General features: G+C 43.3%; 2 protein-coding genes across 3 annotated transcripts in view; one reads left to right on the top strand and one right to left on the bottom strand.

Moving 5' to 3' along the window:
* Positions 1 to 433: 433 nt before the first annotated feature.
* LOC310641820 (UPF0728 protein C10orf53 homolog) lies at positions 434 to 8,923 on the top strand (the record flags this gene model as incomplete). The annotated part of the gene is made up of 3 exons (XM_083365091.1): positions 434 to 527; positions 8,597 to 8,716; positions 8,859 to 8,923. 3 exons carry the CDS (start codon positions 434 to 436, stop codon positions 8,921 to 8,923), a joined length of 279 nt encoding a protein of 92 aa, XP_083221217.1.
* Positions 8,924 to 11,438: 2,515 nt separating this feature from the next.
* The window catches only part of OGDHL (oxoglutarate dehydrogenase L), a 59,468-nt gene continuing 53,780 nt past the window's right edge, over positions 11,439 to 17,126 (bottom strand). For both annotated transcript variants that reach the window (XM_083364188.1, XM_083364189.1), the window contains 4 exons: positions 15,321 to 15,393; positions 13,775 to 13,938; positions 12,489 to 12,643; positions 11,439 to 12,041 (listed from right to left, as the gene is read on the bottom strand). In XM_083364188.1, coding sequence (XP_083220314.1) covers positions 11,918 to 12,041; positions 12,489 to 12,643; positions 13,775 to 13,938; positions 15,321 to 15,393 — 516 coding nt within the window. In that variant the 3' untranslated portion in view covers positions 11,439 to 11,917. The remainder of the gene's footprint in view (positions 12,042 to 12,488; positions 12,644 to 13,774; positions 13,939 to 15,320; positions 15,394 to 17,126) is intronic.

Below are 17,126 nucleotides of genomic sequence, written 5' to 3'. Positions count from 1 at the left end.
CACACCGGGCTCTAATCTAAAAGTCAAATTAAGGTATTATAAATCCACGGAGGTTTTTTTCACTGCCCACGCCATTAGGAAAACGACTGTAGTTTGAGCCCATGACGAAAGGCCACACGCCTTCACCAAATCATCAGAGTACCGCCGATTTGCAAGTCTGAAGTCCTGAAGCATCTCTCTCCTTCTTTCTTTCCCTCCCTCCCTCCCTCCCTGTGCAAATGAAGCAACACAGAATTGAATGCCAACATTTCCCCCCCCCCTTTGTGACACTGCATCCCTAAGGAGACGGCAAGCTCTGCCATGGCTACTGTGGGTGATGTCAAAGCCATCTGAGCTTCCTCCACGGCGAGAGAAGAATGTGTTTCAGCTCCACCCTTCAGCTTGCTTCCTCATTCTTCAGGACTCTTCTTATAACTTAACTGGCTGCCCAGCAATGCCAAAGAAGGCTCTGGTGACCCTCAGATATGGACCTTATCAGAGCTGTGGGGTGGTTGAACACAGGACTTTTCGCCTGGAGGGCTTGCAAGGTGCGTGACAACCCACTTGGCTTCTTGCTGGGGGGGGGGGGAAACAACAACAAAACCACGAGACGAGAGAAGGCGTACGGAGGTTCTTGGTCAACCAAGCCAGGGTTGTCTCAAAGGTGGTTTTTCAAAAGGCAACTGGACTTCCTTGGTTGTTGTTGTTTTTTTTTTTTTTTTTTTTGCTTGGAAGACATTTCGCTTCTGATCCAACAAGCTTCGTTGGTAATGTCAGGATGGTGAGGCAGGGTGGGGTGGGGGAATGGAAGGGTTAGTTCTGACCGGTTGGGAGAAGGGGGAATAAGAGGTCGATGGCTGGAGGGAAGAATTTTGAATGGAAGCTGTCTTTGTGGGTGGCAGAGGCAGGCCACGGGTGGCCTCCAACCCCCACCCTCCACTTCACAGCTCTACATCATCCTTTTGAGTTCCGCTGCGGAAGTGTAACAAAAACCGCTGGATTTTGGGCTGCATAAGGTTCCTCCATTTGGGAAGTACTTTTGGAACCTCATCCTTCATCCCTGCCACCACCACCCAAAAAAAAAGAACAAAAATGACCTGACAGATTTCAGCTCTTGTCCCACCGCAGGTGACCTCCTGTGGACCTTCAGAAGCTGAAGAGGCTAAGCTGCACCTTTCACGCATTGACCAGTCCAAGTTGAATGAAGACCATCCAACTAATAAACCTGCCCTTTTGCATTGACGTCTGGAAATGTTCCAATTTATGGGTGAATTCTCAGGTGAACAGCTTGGCTAACCTGGAGATTCTCCATTACCCAGGTTATGGTTGTCCCAAAGGTGCTTTTTCAGGAGGCAACTGGACTTTCTTGTTTTCCCTTGGAAGACATTTCATTTCTCATCCAAGAAGCTTCTTCAGCTTGGACTAGATGGTGGGGAGTAGAAGGATTTATATTTATATTGAGAAGGAATGTGTCTTCAAAGAAAAATAAGGAAGTCCAGTGGCCTCCTGAAAAAGCACCTTTGGGACAACTGTACCTGGATGACTGACAATCTCCATAGACATTTAGCTATGGACTTTGGAATGAACATCCTCCTAATGGTGCGGGAGGATGAACGGATTTCCAGAAAACTTTGCAGACTCCAGGAACCATTTGTGCTTCAGTTTGAGATGCAGTCAACCCAGACTCATCCACAACAGCCCACACTGGTCTTCAACAGTGAATGGACACAGGACAGAAAACGTCTTCCAGCTAAGTAGGCTCCACACTCATTTGCACTACTCAGGTGACCTTCAGGACACAGGTAAACCTCCAAGTGGCCTCAACGACTCTCTAAAAGAATGCAAATGACCAGCTGTCTGCAAGGAATATAAATCCTTCCATTCTCCAACATCCAGTCAGAGCTGAAGAAGCTTCTTGGATGAGAAGCAAAACATCTTCAAAGAAAAGCAAGGAAGTCCAGTTGCCTCCTGGAAAAGCCCGCTTGGGATAACCTGCTATTGGTTAATCATGTCGATCTCTTGTTTGTAATAAGTGATGAAAATTCGCTTATTAAGTTAAAGGACTTCTAGTTCTTTGCTCGTTTGCTTCTTTCACTGGATGAAAAAAAATGGATAGAAACAAATCAAGGAGAGAACCAACTTAGAACTAAGGGGAAATTTCTTGGCAGTGAGAACAGTCAATCAGTGGAAGGGGTTGCCTTCAGATGCTGTGGGTGCTCCATCACTGGAGGCCTTTAAGAAGAGACTGGACAATCATTTGTCTGAAGTAGGTTAGGGTCTCCTGCTTAAGGAAACTAGAAGACCCCCAAGGTCCCTTCCAACTCTGTTACTCTGTTCTGTTCTATGTTCTTCCAACAAAATTTTTCCTACTGAGAGAAATTCTTTCCCTTCAGGTGAATGGAGTAGTGAACACATTACATTAAGAAAGGAATACGCATAGAATTTTTTTTTCTGTTCAGGTGGAAAACAACTGTGGTAGGGGTTTTATTATTGTCACTGAAGTTTTACTAGGACGCTGAGCCTGTCGATCAGAAGGTCAGCAGTTTGGCGGGTCGAATCCTGAGTGCCACGTAGCAGAGTGAGTGCCTGTTACTCGTCCCAGCTTCTTCCAACCTAGCAGTTCGAAAGCGCGTAAAACTGCAAGTAGAAAAATAGGGACCACTACGGTGGGAAGGTAACAGTGTTCCGTGCACCTTTGACGTCTAGTCATGCCAGCCACATGACCACGGAGACGTCCTCAGACAAGTGCTGGCTCTTCGGCTTTGAAACGGAGATGAGCACCGGCCCCTAGCATCGGAAACGACTAGCACGCATGTGCGGGGGAACCTTTACCTTTACCTTTAATACTGTCTTCTGCTCTCTGTTTTGTTTGATAAGAAGGGGAATACTTTTGAAAAGCTTACAATTGGTTTTTTTTTGCCCTCTGTGAGAACAAAAAAAGTTCCTTTCTTTCTGAATTTACAAACCGTCTGAGCGCCTTGCATGTCGTTTTGGGTGGGCTTTGGGAAATTCTTTTAATACCAAACAAAAGGCAGTTGTTGTCAACATAAAGATATGCAAATATATGTTTGTCTCTTCCACAAAACACCTGTGTCAAACAACATGTGGGGCATCCAAGGTCAAAAATCCCCAAACAAACATGTGTTCAAGAGGGTCTTATTACTGAGTCCAAAGAGAGTTAGTTCTAGATAAGTGGGTTTAATCTAAAATGTGTTGCTACCAAAGAAAACAATTGATCTGCGGGATCACGAGAGCGAAGTTCATTTTAACAGTCGTTCCTTTCATACAACCTACTTCAACCTACTTGGTCGATCTTAGAAAATTGAGCAGGATTGAAACTAGTTAGAACATAGAAGGGAGATCACCGCAAATTGCCCACATTGTAGACTGAGACCAGGAAACATTCCAGAAATTAATGTAGAAGATATAAACACGACCATATCATTGTCAAGGAAGCTACATGGACATGTCCATGAAGACAGAAGTAGAGTAGAGTAGAGTAGAGTAGAGTAGAGTAGAGTAGAGTAGAGTAGAGTAGAGTAGAGTTGGAAGGGACCTTGGAGGTCTTCTAGTGCAGCCCCCTGCTCAAGCAGGAGAACCTATACCATCCCAGACAGGTGAATGTGCAGTCTCTTCTTAAAAATCTCCAATGATGGAGCGCCCAATTTCTGGAGGCAAGCTGTTCCACTGGTTGATTGTCCTCATGGTCAGGAAGTTTCTTCTTAATTTCAGGTTGCTTTTCTCTTTGATCAGTTTCCATCCAATGTTTCTTGTCCTGCCCTCTGGTGCTTTGGTGACCAACCTGGCCCCCTCTGCCTTGTGGCAGCCCCTCAGATACTGGAACACTGCTATCATGTCTCCCCTATTGGACTAGAAGGCTTCTGAGGTCCCGTCCAGCTCTATGATTCTATGTTCTAAGTCATTTTTGACTTGATTCAAAGACTTTGCCTTCTATTGCTTCTTACTGATGCACATTGAAAACAAATTGCCTATTGCACCAAAGACCATGGATCGTGTTCACCTTTCTGCATGACAATCCCTCAAAGCCAAAAAAAACACTTACTACCCATTTACTCACTTCACTTAAAAGAAAAAAACTCATACCCTTTGTATACCACAATTTGTATCTGCTTAGTTTTTCTCCCAAGGAACCCATCACATCTAGGAAGTGAACGGTTAGGATGGGGGAACTGGTAGGCCAGAGGTAGTTCTATTCTGTCGCCGTTCTTTCTTCGTTATTTGTAAGGCACTCACAGCCTCTGTAGCTCTTAATGTATCCTGGTTGCAGTAACGCTACTTACAGTAACAATACTTACTTCCTAACGCAGCTTCATTTGTCCTGCAAGGAAATGGGAAATTCAATTACAGCTCCCACTGGATTATCTAATTAGACGTTTTAGTAATAACAGATAACTTAATTGGCAGATAGGCCAAGGTTCATGGTTATGTTAGTTGGCTGCGTGTTCATGTGTGCCTGCTCGTAAGAGAATTTTTAAGGGCAGAATTGCCCACAGCATTTTCTGTAAATAGGATGGTGAACCAGACCCCCTGTAGTAGCATAGAAATTACATTGGCTAATATATACTGTATGTCCAGATGCAAAATGATATGATTTGCACACAAATATACCATAATATGTAAGGGACGCAGTGGCTCAGTGGGTTAGGACGCTGAGCTTGTCGACCAGATGGTCGGCGGTTTGGCGGGTCAAATCCCAAGTGCCGCGGAACAGAGTGAGCGCCTGTTACTTGTCCCAGCTTCTGCCAACCTAGCAGTTCAAAAGGACGTAAAAATGCAAGGAGAAAAATAGGGACCACTCCGGTGGGAAGGTAACAGCGTTCCATGCGCCTTTGGCGTCTAGTCATGCTGGCCACTTGACCACGGAGACGTCCTTGGACAAGCGCTGGCTCTTCGGCTTTGAAATGGAGATGAGCACCGGCCCCTAGAGTCGGAAACGACTAGCACGCATGTGCGGGGGAACCTTTACCTTTATACCATAATATAATGAGGGACCTGATAAAGCTCGGGGAGTAAAGTCAAGGTTTGGCTTTTTTATATATAAAACTCTAGAGAAATTTACGAATTTCTTGCAATGCTTGATTTATGCATAAATGGGGCTGTAGGACAGATGTAGAATCAAATCGAGAATACCAACTCATACCCCACCACAGGATTGTTGTTGTAGGGCAAATAGGAGGACGTTGTGTAGGGTAACTACAATCCAGGGAATAAAGTCGATATTTTAAATGGGAGCCAGGAAAAGGATCATCCTATGGATTTTGAATCAATTCAGACAGTACTGGACAAGTCACATTTTCCAACCAGATCTAATCAGCCCTAAAGAATGAAGAATTTTCTGATTAAAGAAAAATTTCCCTTAAGTTTCCCAACGATGAACTTAGCAGGGATGTGCACTAATGTTTAGGCTTTTATTTCTGCAAGAACTTCCTGGCCAAAATCCAAATTAATTCTAACAGCATAAATGCAGTTAAAATGTAAAATGAAAAACGTTTATTATACTTTGATTGAAAAGTATAATATAAAGTTGTTACTGGCACCCAAAGACAAACGTCCACTGGCACTGTCCAATTGCCGTAATACCTGCTGGGGTCTTATTTAATTATTTGTATGATTACTTTTAAATTAAATCACCCACTAGCTAGAACTTTCTGGTTAATGGTAAAACGCCCCACAATAATTCTTCTTCTTCTTCTTCTTCTTCTTCTTCTTCTTCTTCTTCTTCTTCTTCTTCTTCTTCTTCTTCTTCTTCTTCTTCTTCTTCTTCTTCTTCTCCTCTTCTTCTTCTTCTTCTTCTTCTTCTTCTTCTTCTTCTTCTTCTTCTTCTTCTTCTTCTTCTTCTTCTTCTTCTTCTTCTTCTTCTTCTTCTTCTTCTTCTTCTTCTTCTTCTTCTTCTTCTTCTTCTTCTTCTTCTTCTCCTTCTCCATTATTTTGGGGAAAGCCGAATAATAAAATGTCACAAGACAAGGAGAAGTGGCAGCCCAGGAGGAAGAGACTTCCTCGAGTTTATTTTATTGCATTCTGCTAATTGCACAAGCCCATTAAGTCTCTCCAGAAAGCACTAAGAACATCTTAAGACATCTCTCCCAGTCTAGCAAAACATTTGCCCAAACTTCAAGAGCTTAATTAACCGGACTTCTTGCTGGTGAAACTTCCTGTCATTCATCAGGAAGCTCAATTAAAATTCAGCCTCCGAACTAGGGGGCAGAGGGAAGTCACAGCTGGCTTGTAGAGAAAGGCTGAACTGATTTAGCCGTGAAGTGGACCCACGCCAGCAGATAAAAGTTCCCGCAACTGTGAAGTTTGCCGAAGAAGGGAAACTTGGTGGAGCAGTGGGCTAATGCCTCCTTAAGTAACACCAGCTGCCTGCAATTAGCGCAGGTTCGCATCCCACCAGGCTCAAGGTTGACTCAGCCTTCCATCCTTCCGAGGTAGGTAAAATGAGGACCCAGATTGTTGGGGGCAATTAAGCTGACTTTGTAATAATGCCGCTTGGGGTGTGTGTGAAAGCCCTAATAAGCAGGCATATACATAGAATGAAGGCTACTGCTAAGCTTGTAAGCCGCCCTGAGTCTTCAGAGAAGGGCGGGATATAAATGGAATTAAAATTAAAAAAAATAAAAAATAAAAAAAATATGTCTACCTCTCCAAAAGAGAAAAACTTGTACGCTGACCTCCCCAAAAAAGTTAAAAGAGGAATCGCCGTATCACCGGGAATTTATTTATCTATGTTGTATAGGGACCACTCCGGTGGGAAGGTAACAGCGTTCCGTGCGCCTTTGGCGTCTAGTCGTGCCGGCCACGTGACCACGGAGACATCCTCAGACAAGCGCTGGCTCTTCGGCTTTGAAACGGAGATGAGCACCGGCCCTAGAGTCGGAAATGACTAGCGCGCATGCGCGGGGGAACCTTTACCTTTACCTTATCAGCAACTTTTTTTTTAATTCCATTTATATCCCGCCCTTCTCCGAAGACTCAGGGCGGCTTACAAGCTTAGCAGTAGCCTTCATTCTATATATATCCCTGTTTATTAGGGCTTTCACACACACCCCAAGTGGCATTATTACAAAGTCAGCTTATTGCCCCCAACAATCTGGGTCCTCATTTTACCTACCTCGGAAGGATGGAAGGCTGAGTCAACCTTGAGCCTGGTGGGACTCGAACCTGCGCTAATTGCAGGCAGCTGGTGTTACTTAAGGAGGCATTAGCCCACTGCTCCACCAAGGCTCTACTCAACTTTGCCAATTCAGTTTCTTGCCCGGTTGGTAGAGGTGCAGAAATCTGAAGTAGCTAAAATAAAAATTAAGAGTCCTTAATTAGCGGAAAGCTAATTAACTCCTGACAATGTCTAAAGAAAGGTCTATTTCGGGACGAGACCCTAAAGGTGCCTGCTTTTTTTTTTTAAAAAAAAAGTCTGCTTTGTTTGGTTTTGGTTTTGCTGCGTGCGCCTGTCTTTAAAATGATTTGACTAGGCAGAAAAAACAAATAAACAGGTGCACAAGCCACAGTTCTGTGTAACGCATAAACGGTGAACAGAACAGACATATTTAAAGCCTGTTTAACTTGGCATGGGAGAAACCACCAGCAGACTTTCTTTTTTTCTAAGTCAGACAGGAAGCATCAAGGATTTTCTGAGAGTCGCACAACTCTCCAATGAAGACATGTTTTGTTGAGGCTTTAACTTAGAAAAAGCAAATTAATGGGAGAGATTTAAAGGAATTGGACCAGGGTGGGGAAAAATAAGACACTATCTTTGGTTTGTCGCACAGTCAGCCAGATGTTCCAAATGTTCCACCTAGACCAGGGGTAGGCAACCTTGGTTCTTTTATGACTCGTGGACTTCAACTCCCAGAATTCCTGAGCCAGCATGGGGGAACTATGTCCCCCTTCATGACTTGTGGACTTCAACTCCCAGAATTCCTGAGCCAGCATGGGGGAACTATGTCCCCCTTCATGACTCGTGGACTTCAACTCCCAGAATTCCTGAGCCAGCATGGGGGAACTATGTCCCCATTCATGACTCGTGAACTTCAACTCCCAGAATTCCTGAGCCAGCCTGGGGGAACTACAGCCCCTTCGTGACTCGTGGATTTCAACTCCCAGAATTCCTCAGCCAGCAGGGCTCAGCTTGGAAACCTCTCCCTTTCCCCTCAGCATGGCTGGCTCAGGAATTCTGGGAGTTGAAGTCCACGAGTCGTAAAAGAGCCGAGGTTGCCTACCCCTGCCCTAGACAGTCCTTTCCCAGGACCTGGGATAAGCAGATGTTGATGGTTTATAATATTAAGAGGTATCATCACAGGACATAAGCTGTTTTGAGTCAAGCTGCCTGTCGGAATTGACCAATGGTGAATTTGTCAATGCCGATGGGGTTCAAATGGTGCTCCAGATGTTTTGGGATTGCACTCAAGGCGCCTGTTAGTATTGGTAAAGCCTTTGCTGTCTTTCGCCCCAGTCGTTCTATTTCTGTTTGCTGGTCTCTTATCGTCATTGTTATTCTTAATAATCTTGTGATTAATCTCGAGATGCCCTTCATATAACTCCCGATGTCAACAGCTTTGGAAACAAACCCTCTTTTCTTCTTGCTGTTGCTTTTCTGCAGCTGTGTTAAAAGCAGATGGGCATCAAATCATTCTGGAGCAGATTCCCGACTGGAACGACGTGCAATTGGTTGTGAATGGAGAGACCATCTTCCAGTGCAACATTAACGATTTAGATTTCGGTAAGTGCCAGTGGCATCCACGTGGGCTCAGCCATCTCGGAAGTATACTTCCTTTTACTCACGGCTGAAAAATGCCACAAGTCAAGATCCACGGATGCCCTCTGGATTTTGATCTATTAATTACTTGCTCTCTTTCTCTCAGGAGGAGATGGGAAGTTGGATCCACTCTGCCAAGAAGCCAGAGAGGCGGTCTTAAAAGCCTACTGACATTTCGTTGCGTTTTGTTTGTTTGTTTGTTTTTAAAAGCTCGTTTCTCGCGAATGAAGGCAAAAAAAAAAAGACTCCTTTCCTATCCTGATGCCAAAACAGTGTGGTCTCCGATTCACTAATCACGTCCCTGTTTTATATCTACTTAATTTAGAGCCTTTTCTTGGCTCTTCTGAGGTGTTCCTCACCTTTTTGAATCGTCACCGTGTCCACAAGGGGAAAGGGACGATCAAAGCACTATTGCACTGCTTCTCTGTGTGTTGAAGCTTCGTGAGAATCATCTTTCTACTGCATTCCTGCGATATAGAGAGTTTGTTTGCTAGGAGCTTGAGTGAGGGGTGGGGAGAGGAAATAAATCCAACAATAAATAAATAAATATCACCGTTGCGTGGCATTTCCGGTTTCAAGTACTTGAAAGAAGTTCACCGGCTTCTCACATCAACCCGTAACTAGGTAGCGTAGATTCATATGGAACAGGATTTGACTATAGGAGGGGATGCTTCAAGTGCTGAATCGCAAGCATAGTTTTCTCTCCAAAGTATGGCAATAAAATTACTTGTTTCATCTGCGACCTTGACCTGCCGTTAGCTGTAGATACGGGTTTGACAGAGCGGCTTGCATTACTGGTAGGACTTTCCCAACATTGTACGGTACCTCGACGTCCGAGTGGACAATCACTTAGATACGAGCCAGCCGTGTGCTGCAGCTGCCAAAAAAAGCCAACACGGTGCTAGGCTGCATTATCAGAGAGATAGAATCAAGATCACATGAAGTGTTAATACCACTTTACAAGGCCTTGGTAAGGCCACATTTGGAATACGGCATCCGGTTTTGGTCACCACGATGTAAAAAAGAAGTTGAGACTCTAGAAAGAGTACAGAAAAGAGCAACAAAGATGATCGGGGGACTGGAGGCTAAAACATATAAGGAACGGCTGTTGGAATTGGGTATGTCTAGTTTAATGAAGAGAAGGATGAGGGGGGAACTGATAGCAGTGTTCCAATATCTCAGGGGCTGCCCCAAAGAAGAGGGAGTCAAGCTATTCTCCAAAGTGCCCGAAGGCAAGACAAGGAGCAACGGATGGAAACTCATCGAGAGAAGCAACCTAGAACTAAGGAGAAACTTCCTGACAGAACAATTAACCAGTGGAACGTCCTGCCTCCAGAAGCGATGAATGCTCCAATACTGGAAGTTTTTAAGAAGAGACTGGACAGCCATTTGTCCAAAATGGCATAGGAGTTTCCTGCCTGGGCAGGGGGTTGGACTAGATGACCTCTAAGGTCCCTTCCACCACCACTATCATCATCATCATTATTGACCATCTACTCATATCCTGTACATTTCTACTGAATTAGCATAGCTTTTGAAGAAGTTTTTCCTTTCCTGTGTGGAATAGGATCACCAAGAATCTCCAGCCTATTTCCATGTTGCTAAATGTGAAACTGTTCATGATTGATATCTATGGAGCTTCTCCAGCATCCAGGTCACGATTGTCCCAAAAGTGCTTTTTTCCAGAATGCAATCAGACTTTCTTGTGTTTTTTTTTTCTTTGAAAATGTTTTGCTTCTCGTCCAAGAAGCTTCTTCAGCTCTGAACCGAGCAAGTCCAGTTGCCTTCTGGAAAAAGCACCTTTGGGGCTATCCGTGATCAGTATCTCTCTCAACGAAAGAGTTTTACAATATTCTAGTCCGGTGCAATATTTGACTTTTCTCCCTTGAAACTTTAACCAGGCACAAGAGCTGATCACTTAGGCTGCAAGGAATCACCCTTGAAGAAATCCATCTGGCGGATGGAATAATAATAATAATAATAATAATAATAATAATAATAATAATAATAATAATAATAATAATAATAATAATGATGATGATGATGATGATGATGATGATGATGGAGGTCAGTATTTTTGTGAGCAGGATGCTACTGTCAATCCCTAAAGATGAGGCTGTCATAAAACCGCACATAAACCAGACCTTACATGTTATTATTTACTTTTCATTTCTTGGATACATTTATTTTTGAAGCAGAAGGATCTGACTCACAAACAACAGCGACGGGAAGCCATGCTTTCAAATTTTTATGTCTTGTGTTAATTTTGCTCAGCTACAAGAGCATTTATTACTGAAAGGAAGACAAGGAAGATCCACTGAGATTGTGAAATATATTTCCCTTTGACATTCTTTTTTTTAAAAAAACACAAAATGTTTTGCCGTAGGTTTTCTGTGCGGCTGCTAAGAGTCAACCCCAACTTGATGCCACACAATCAAATACTGGCGGAATATTTCCGATGCATCCTATTTTATTAATTCTTACAATCACCACGGTTACATTTTACAATAGACAGGGCAACACGATATCGGCCAGCTTTCTTGACCCCTTTTTTTGTTTGTTTTTTTTAATCAAAATTTCCAAGCTAAGGTGGCAAGACGAAATATCAACATAGTACGTTCGAGTTATTCTGCAACGGTGTTTTCTTTTCCCCAACGTATCTATCTCACCTGCGCATCTTTTTTTTTTCTTTTTCATTTGCAACGTTTGTCGATTTTGTTGATTGTGATGGTGAACACAGTCAGTGCATGCTTTTCTCTTAGCACCAGCCTAAGTAGTAACCTAGCCAACCTGAACAGAATTTCGGCTAAATCTATATCCTGTTTATACATCCAGGAAGCTAGCAAAGGTGGCAAGATCATGAAAAAGTTGTCAAACACCAATCTTAAAGCACAAGACCTGGGTTACGCTGTGTACACCTGTGTTACACCTAAGAGGCAGCAGCGCAGTTAATTCTCAAAAGCCAAATTAACGGAATCAGAAGTTACTCCTAACATTTACAGCATACCTACAGCAAGTCTGATAATCTTTTGAAAGAGGAGACTACTTCCCCGCCTAAAAAAACGGAAACCCTCAACTAGCTTGCACTTCTTTTTATGATCGCGGCCTTCCTTCCATAAAGATGTGCATTCTAGATAATGGGAGCAGCAGAAGCCAGGATGAAGATCAAAAGGTCTTCCCTTCAAAGGCCTCCAGGTTGAAGGCCGTATCCAAAAATCTCCGGAGTGAGACAAGGTGAGTCTTTTTGTTACCCGTAGCGGGAGCAGCAGCTGGCTCACGACCGACATACCTTAAAAGATACAAGAGGATATAAATTAGAGATTTCTCTGAAGTCGGTGTAGACGTAATATCATCTGCTTATGCTATAATTTCTGATGAATAGCTGATATGTGCAGGAGATTAAGTAGCATCTCCGAATGGCTCTCTGCTACAGCATCCACATCTTACACGGGCAACAGCCAATTTTTACCCAGCTCTATGAGCAAAGTGAAGCACGTGGGGTTCCAAATTTCTTCAGTCTCTTTCCCAAAACGCTTTCAGATCTCTACGGTAGATTGGTGCTCCAAGCAGATTCCCCCATGTGGCCTGCTTAGATCCCATAGGAGCCCACCAATCCAGCTTAGAAGGAATGCAATTTACTGGCTGAACGTGCTCTATGCACTGCCAATGCCAGGCTTATTGCCTGGGGCTAAAGGATTTTCAGGTGATCATTGATATCCAATGCAAGCATGGTTACCATATGGGTCGAGTGTGGTTGACAATGGTCCGGAAACGAGGTTTGACATAGTCATAGTAGCCAATGTTCTTGTGCTCTTCCTGGCACCAAACAAGTTCGGCTTTAGCATACTTCTCAATTTCCTCTTTTAGCAAATCAAAAGGAAATGGTGAGATCTAGAGGGAAAAACATGAAACAACCCTCTGAAATACAAAGATGTCACGTTCTGCGGCCACACATCTTCTTCCCAAAATGCTCCACTGCGGCATCCCACATCCACACCCACTGGGAGGGTTGAAGGTTTGATTCGATCTATGAATCAAAGTGAGCCAAACAATCTGCATCTCTTGCAAAGACGTGAGGATTATGGGTGCAGTTATTCTTGATATCCTTCAAAACTCCCACCTGTTTGGACGGTAGGTGTGAGAACGTGCACGGAGATGCAAAATAAAATAGGAATGCTGGCGAAGACTTTTTGTTTTAAAACTTGGCAGTTGTGGGAGAAGAGCAGGCAGAGCTGGGGGGTGGAGTCAAGAGAGTTATCAGCCTAGAATCATTACGTTCCCACAAATGATCTAAGTTCAACCCCTCCTGAATTCTGTCGACTCTTTATCTAGTACCAATTTAGCACTGAACGTTAGTTGACTAGAGTCTTGTATATATTGTTTGTGCAATAAATCAGCTTAACTAGAACTTAACGTATTGGGTAGGAGATGTAGGAGTATAGCCAGCCATACCAACAGGCTGAAGAACAGCTTTTATCCATGGGCTGTTAGGCTTTTGAACGGGAAATAATTTTATAAACTTTATGCATGATTGACTCCAAAGGATCCCAGAAGGAAGGAAGGAAGGAAGGAAGGAAGGAAGGAAGGAAGGAAGGAAGGAAGGAAGGAAGGAAGGAAGGAAGGAAGGCAACCAGTTTGGATTCTGACTAATCAAGGCATCAAAGTTTGAATCTAATTACCACATAAATGTAAAACTGTTGCCCCCGACCTGCGCTCGTTTCGCCAGGACCTGAAAACCTGGCTTTTCGATCTATCTGGCCTGGACTGAGGGGGTTTTTAGTTTTAAGTTTTAACATTGTTTTATTGTTGGGCTATTATTAATTCTTTTTAATTCTATTTGTATCTTAATTTATATTGTCTTTTAAATATTGCCCTGTGAACCGCCCTGAGACCTTCAGGAATAGGGCGGTATAGAAACCTAAATAAATAAATAAATAAATAAATAAATAAATAAATAAATAAATAAATAAATAAATAAATAAATAAACAAATGTTCCAGAGCTTCTAAGGCACAAGTTTTACCTGTTCCAATCTGATTATAGCCACTGCTTTTTCCAGATCTTGATTTTTCCTTTCTTTAACAAGATCATAATAGACCTTCCCGGTACAGAATATCACCCGAGTCACATCCCCAGGAGATTCGGCTGCAACTCCTTCCTCTGGAATCACACGCTTAAACTTGGTACCTAGGAACGACACCGGCATGTGACTATACAACCCAAAGATGACATGTTAATGGGATTAAGGGTGTAATAGCATTCTTTATTCTTCAATTTCCATATTCGTGATTTTACACGGGGATGTTCTAGGCTTAGGGAACGGACGATGCAGGGAGCTGCACTCTTCCCAGAGGATCATCGGGCTAGTATGGCGATAAAGTAAGATCTTGCTTGTCCAGATTCCCAGGAATCGGTTTTTACAAGGTCATGGCCAATACTCATGTACCTTCTTGACCAGTGCTTTTACTGCTGGGGAATTCTGAGAGCTGAAGTCCACACATCTTAAACGTTTCCATAAGCAAGGATGTGTCTAAGATTGAACATACTTAGTTTATACGTATGCTTGTTTCATCTTACACACATACTGATACTATGTCTGTTTAATCCTGTATACATACATGAAATCACCTTTTATTTTAAACAGCCCAAAAGCCAACGTAAGCCAGAACAGGGAATCCTGAGAGCTGAAGGCCACACATCTTAAAGTTGCCACCTGCAAGGATGTGTGTAAAATTAAAGATGCATACCAGCTTGCTTCTAGGTATGTTCATTTAATCTCACACACATACACGTGATCACCTTTTAATTTTAATAGCCCCAAAACCAACATAAGCCAGAACAACGGCAATGAGATATTCAAAGGAGGAACAGGATTTCTTTCTTAGCTAACAGATCGTGGAGGGATAGGATGATCCACTCAAGATATTGAGCACCTTCAACAAAATTGAGTCCTATCTTCAGCCATCTTAGGTAAAAGGTAAAGGTTCCCCCGCACATGCATGCTAGTCATTTCCAACTTTAGGGGTCGGTGCTCATCTCCGTTTCAAAGCCGAAGAGCCAGCGCTTGTCCGAGGACGTCTCCGTGGTCATGTGGCCGGCATGACTAGACGCCAAAGGCGCACGGAACGCTGTTACCTTCCCACCGGAGTGGTCCCTATTTTTCTACTCGCATTTTTAGGTGCTTTCGAACTGCTAGGTTGGCAGAAGCTGGGACGAGTAACAGGCACTGTTACATGGCACTTGGGATTCGACATGCCAAACTGCCGACCTTCTGATCAACAAGCTCAGCATCCTAACCCACTGAGCCACCGCGTTCCCTTCAGCCATCTTAGTGAGTTGCTATTTTCCTCCCCGTGTCCTCAAATGGAAATCAGTGGCTGTAGAGGCAGCGGATTTTAGCAGGATCCCACAGGGTCAGCCCAGAGGCCTGAACAGCGAAAAGTTCAGATTGTCTCCTGTTATACAAGGAGAATCCAAAGTACCGGTACAGTTTCATGCCATGTAAGATGAGATTCAGTCACGGCAAAGTAGAGGTCAAGCAAAAACATTTCCCAAAGGGGCAAATCTACCTGGCACCATTTCATCAAAGCTGGATTTTGCTTCAGGATGTCTCAGCAGTGACTTAGGGGTGAAGACAATTAGCTGTAAAAATCATGTAAAATGTGAGTTTGTCATCCGAGTCAGCACATAGTTGCGCCAGTATATTCAAAGAAGCATTGAATCAGAGGCTGAATTGTTTACAACCAAATCATCAATAAACTCCCCGGTGAGGCCATAATAGAAATACCCCACTGAAAATGTCCCTCTGCTAATCAGGCTGATTAAACGGGGTCCTCCCAAAGTACAGTTCCTAAATCAAAGCCACCACCAAAAAAGTGAAATAACCCAAGCTTTTACAGAAATTCCCTGGCAAAGAAAATATTGGAGTAGGATTCATATATTAATGCAGAAAAATCTTGAAGTGGGCGTAAAGATTAAACCAGAAATTTTCCTTCTGGGTCTAATGGAAAGAGAACTGGGAAAAAATAATAATGGAACTCTGACTTTATATCTGCTGAAGGCAGCAAGACTGCTCTGTGCACAAAAGGGGAAGGATGCCTCATGGACGAACGATTACAAAAGTTGATGGAATTAGCAGAGGTGGCCAAATTGACTGTGCTTGAGGTGGAAAAAAAACCCGATATCATGATTTTGGGTTTTACCGATTAGACTAATTTGCCGATACAGAAATGGTTAGTGCAAACTACTATAGAAATGTAAAAAAAGTTGAGATTTGGTTTTAATGTCTGGTTTTACTGCAACAGAGAGCCGAAAGTCAATGCATTTTGTTTCTCCCCACCACCACCACTTTCTTCTCACCTTGTTTGCTGCTTCCCCTTTTTCTACTGTTGTCCCCTACTATTTGCTTTTGTACTTTCACATTTCAGGTTATAAATGAATAAAATTTATATATATATATATATATATATATATATATATATATATATATATATATATATATATACACATACATACACATATACATAAAGGGACGCGGTGGCTCAGTGGGTTAGGACACTGATCCTGTTGATCAGAAGGTTGGCGCCTGTTACTCGTCCCAGCTTCTGCCAACCTAGCAGTTCGAAAGCACGTAAAAATGCAAGTAGAAAAATAGGGACCACTACGGTGGGAAGGTAACAGCGTTCCGTGCGCCTTTGGCGTCTAGTCATGCCGGCCACATGACCACGGAGACGTCCTCGGACAAGCGCTGGCTCTTCGGCTTTGAAACGGAGATGAGCACCGGCCCCTAGAGTTGGAAATGACTAGCACGCATATGCGGGGGAACCTTTACCTTTACCTTTTATATATACATATGTAAAAAATTCCCAAAAGGCTTTCCAACCAAAATACATGCAAACTATACTTTATCTCAGACTGACATCAGAAAATTCCAGCTGAGACAAGCTGTTGTCACGTCAGAGGAGGAAAAAACAAGAAATCTCTCTTACGAATCCAAGCAGACAGTTTTCACCCTTTAGAATCATTGACCCAGTCATTATCCAGGTCATCCTCGACTTACAACAGTTCGTTCAGTGACCATTCAAAGTTACAGTGGCACTGAAAAAAATGCGACTTATGACAATGATGACCTTCCTCGTGGTCACGTGATCAAAATTCAGATGCTTTGAACACTGGCGTGTTTGTTTATGACGGTTGAAGTGTCCCGGGGTCATGGGATCCCTTTTTCAGGCTTTCCCACAAAGGTAAAGGTAAAGGTTTGCCCGCACATGCGTGCTAGTCGTTTCCGACTCTAGGGGCCGGTGCTCATCCCCGTTTCAAAGCCGAAGAGCCAGCGCTTGTCCGAGGACGTCTCCGTGGTCATGTGGCCGGCATGA

This window comes from Vipera ursinii (genome assembly GCF_947247035.1).
Source record: "Vipera ursinii genome assembly, chromosome: 5".
NCBI classification, from domain to species: Eukaryota; Metazoa; Chordata; class Lepidosauria; order Squamata; family Viperidae; genus Vipera; species Vipera ursinii.
Note: the sequence above shows the minus strand (reverse complement) of the source record. Positions and strands in the feature narration are given on the sequence as shown.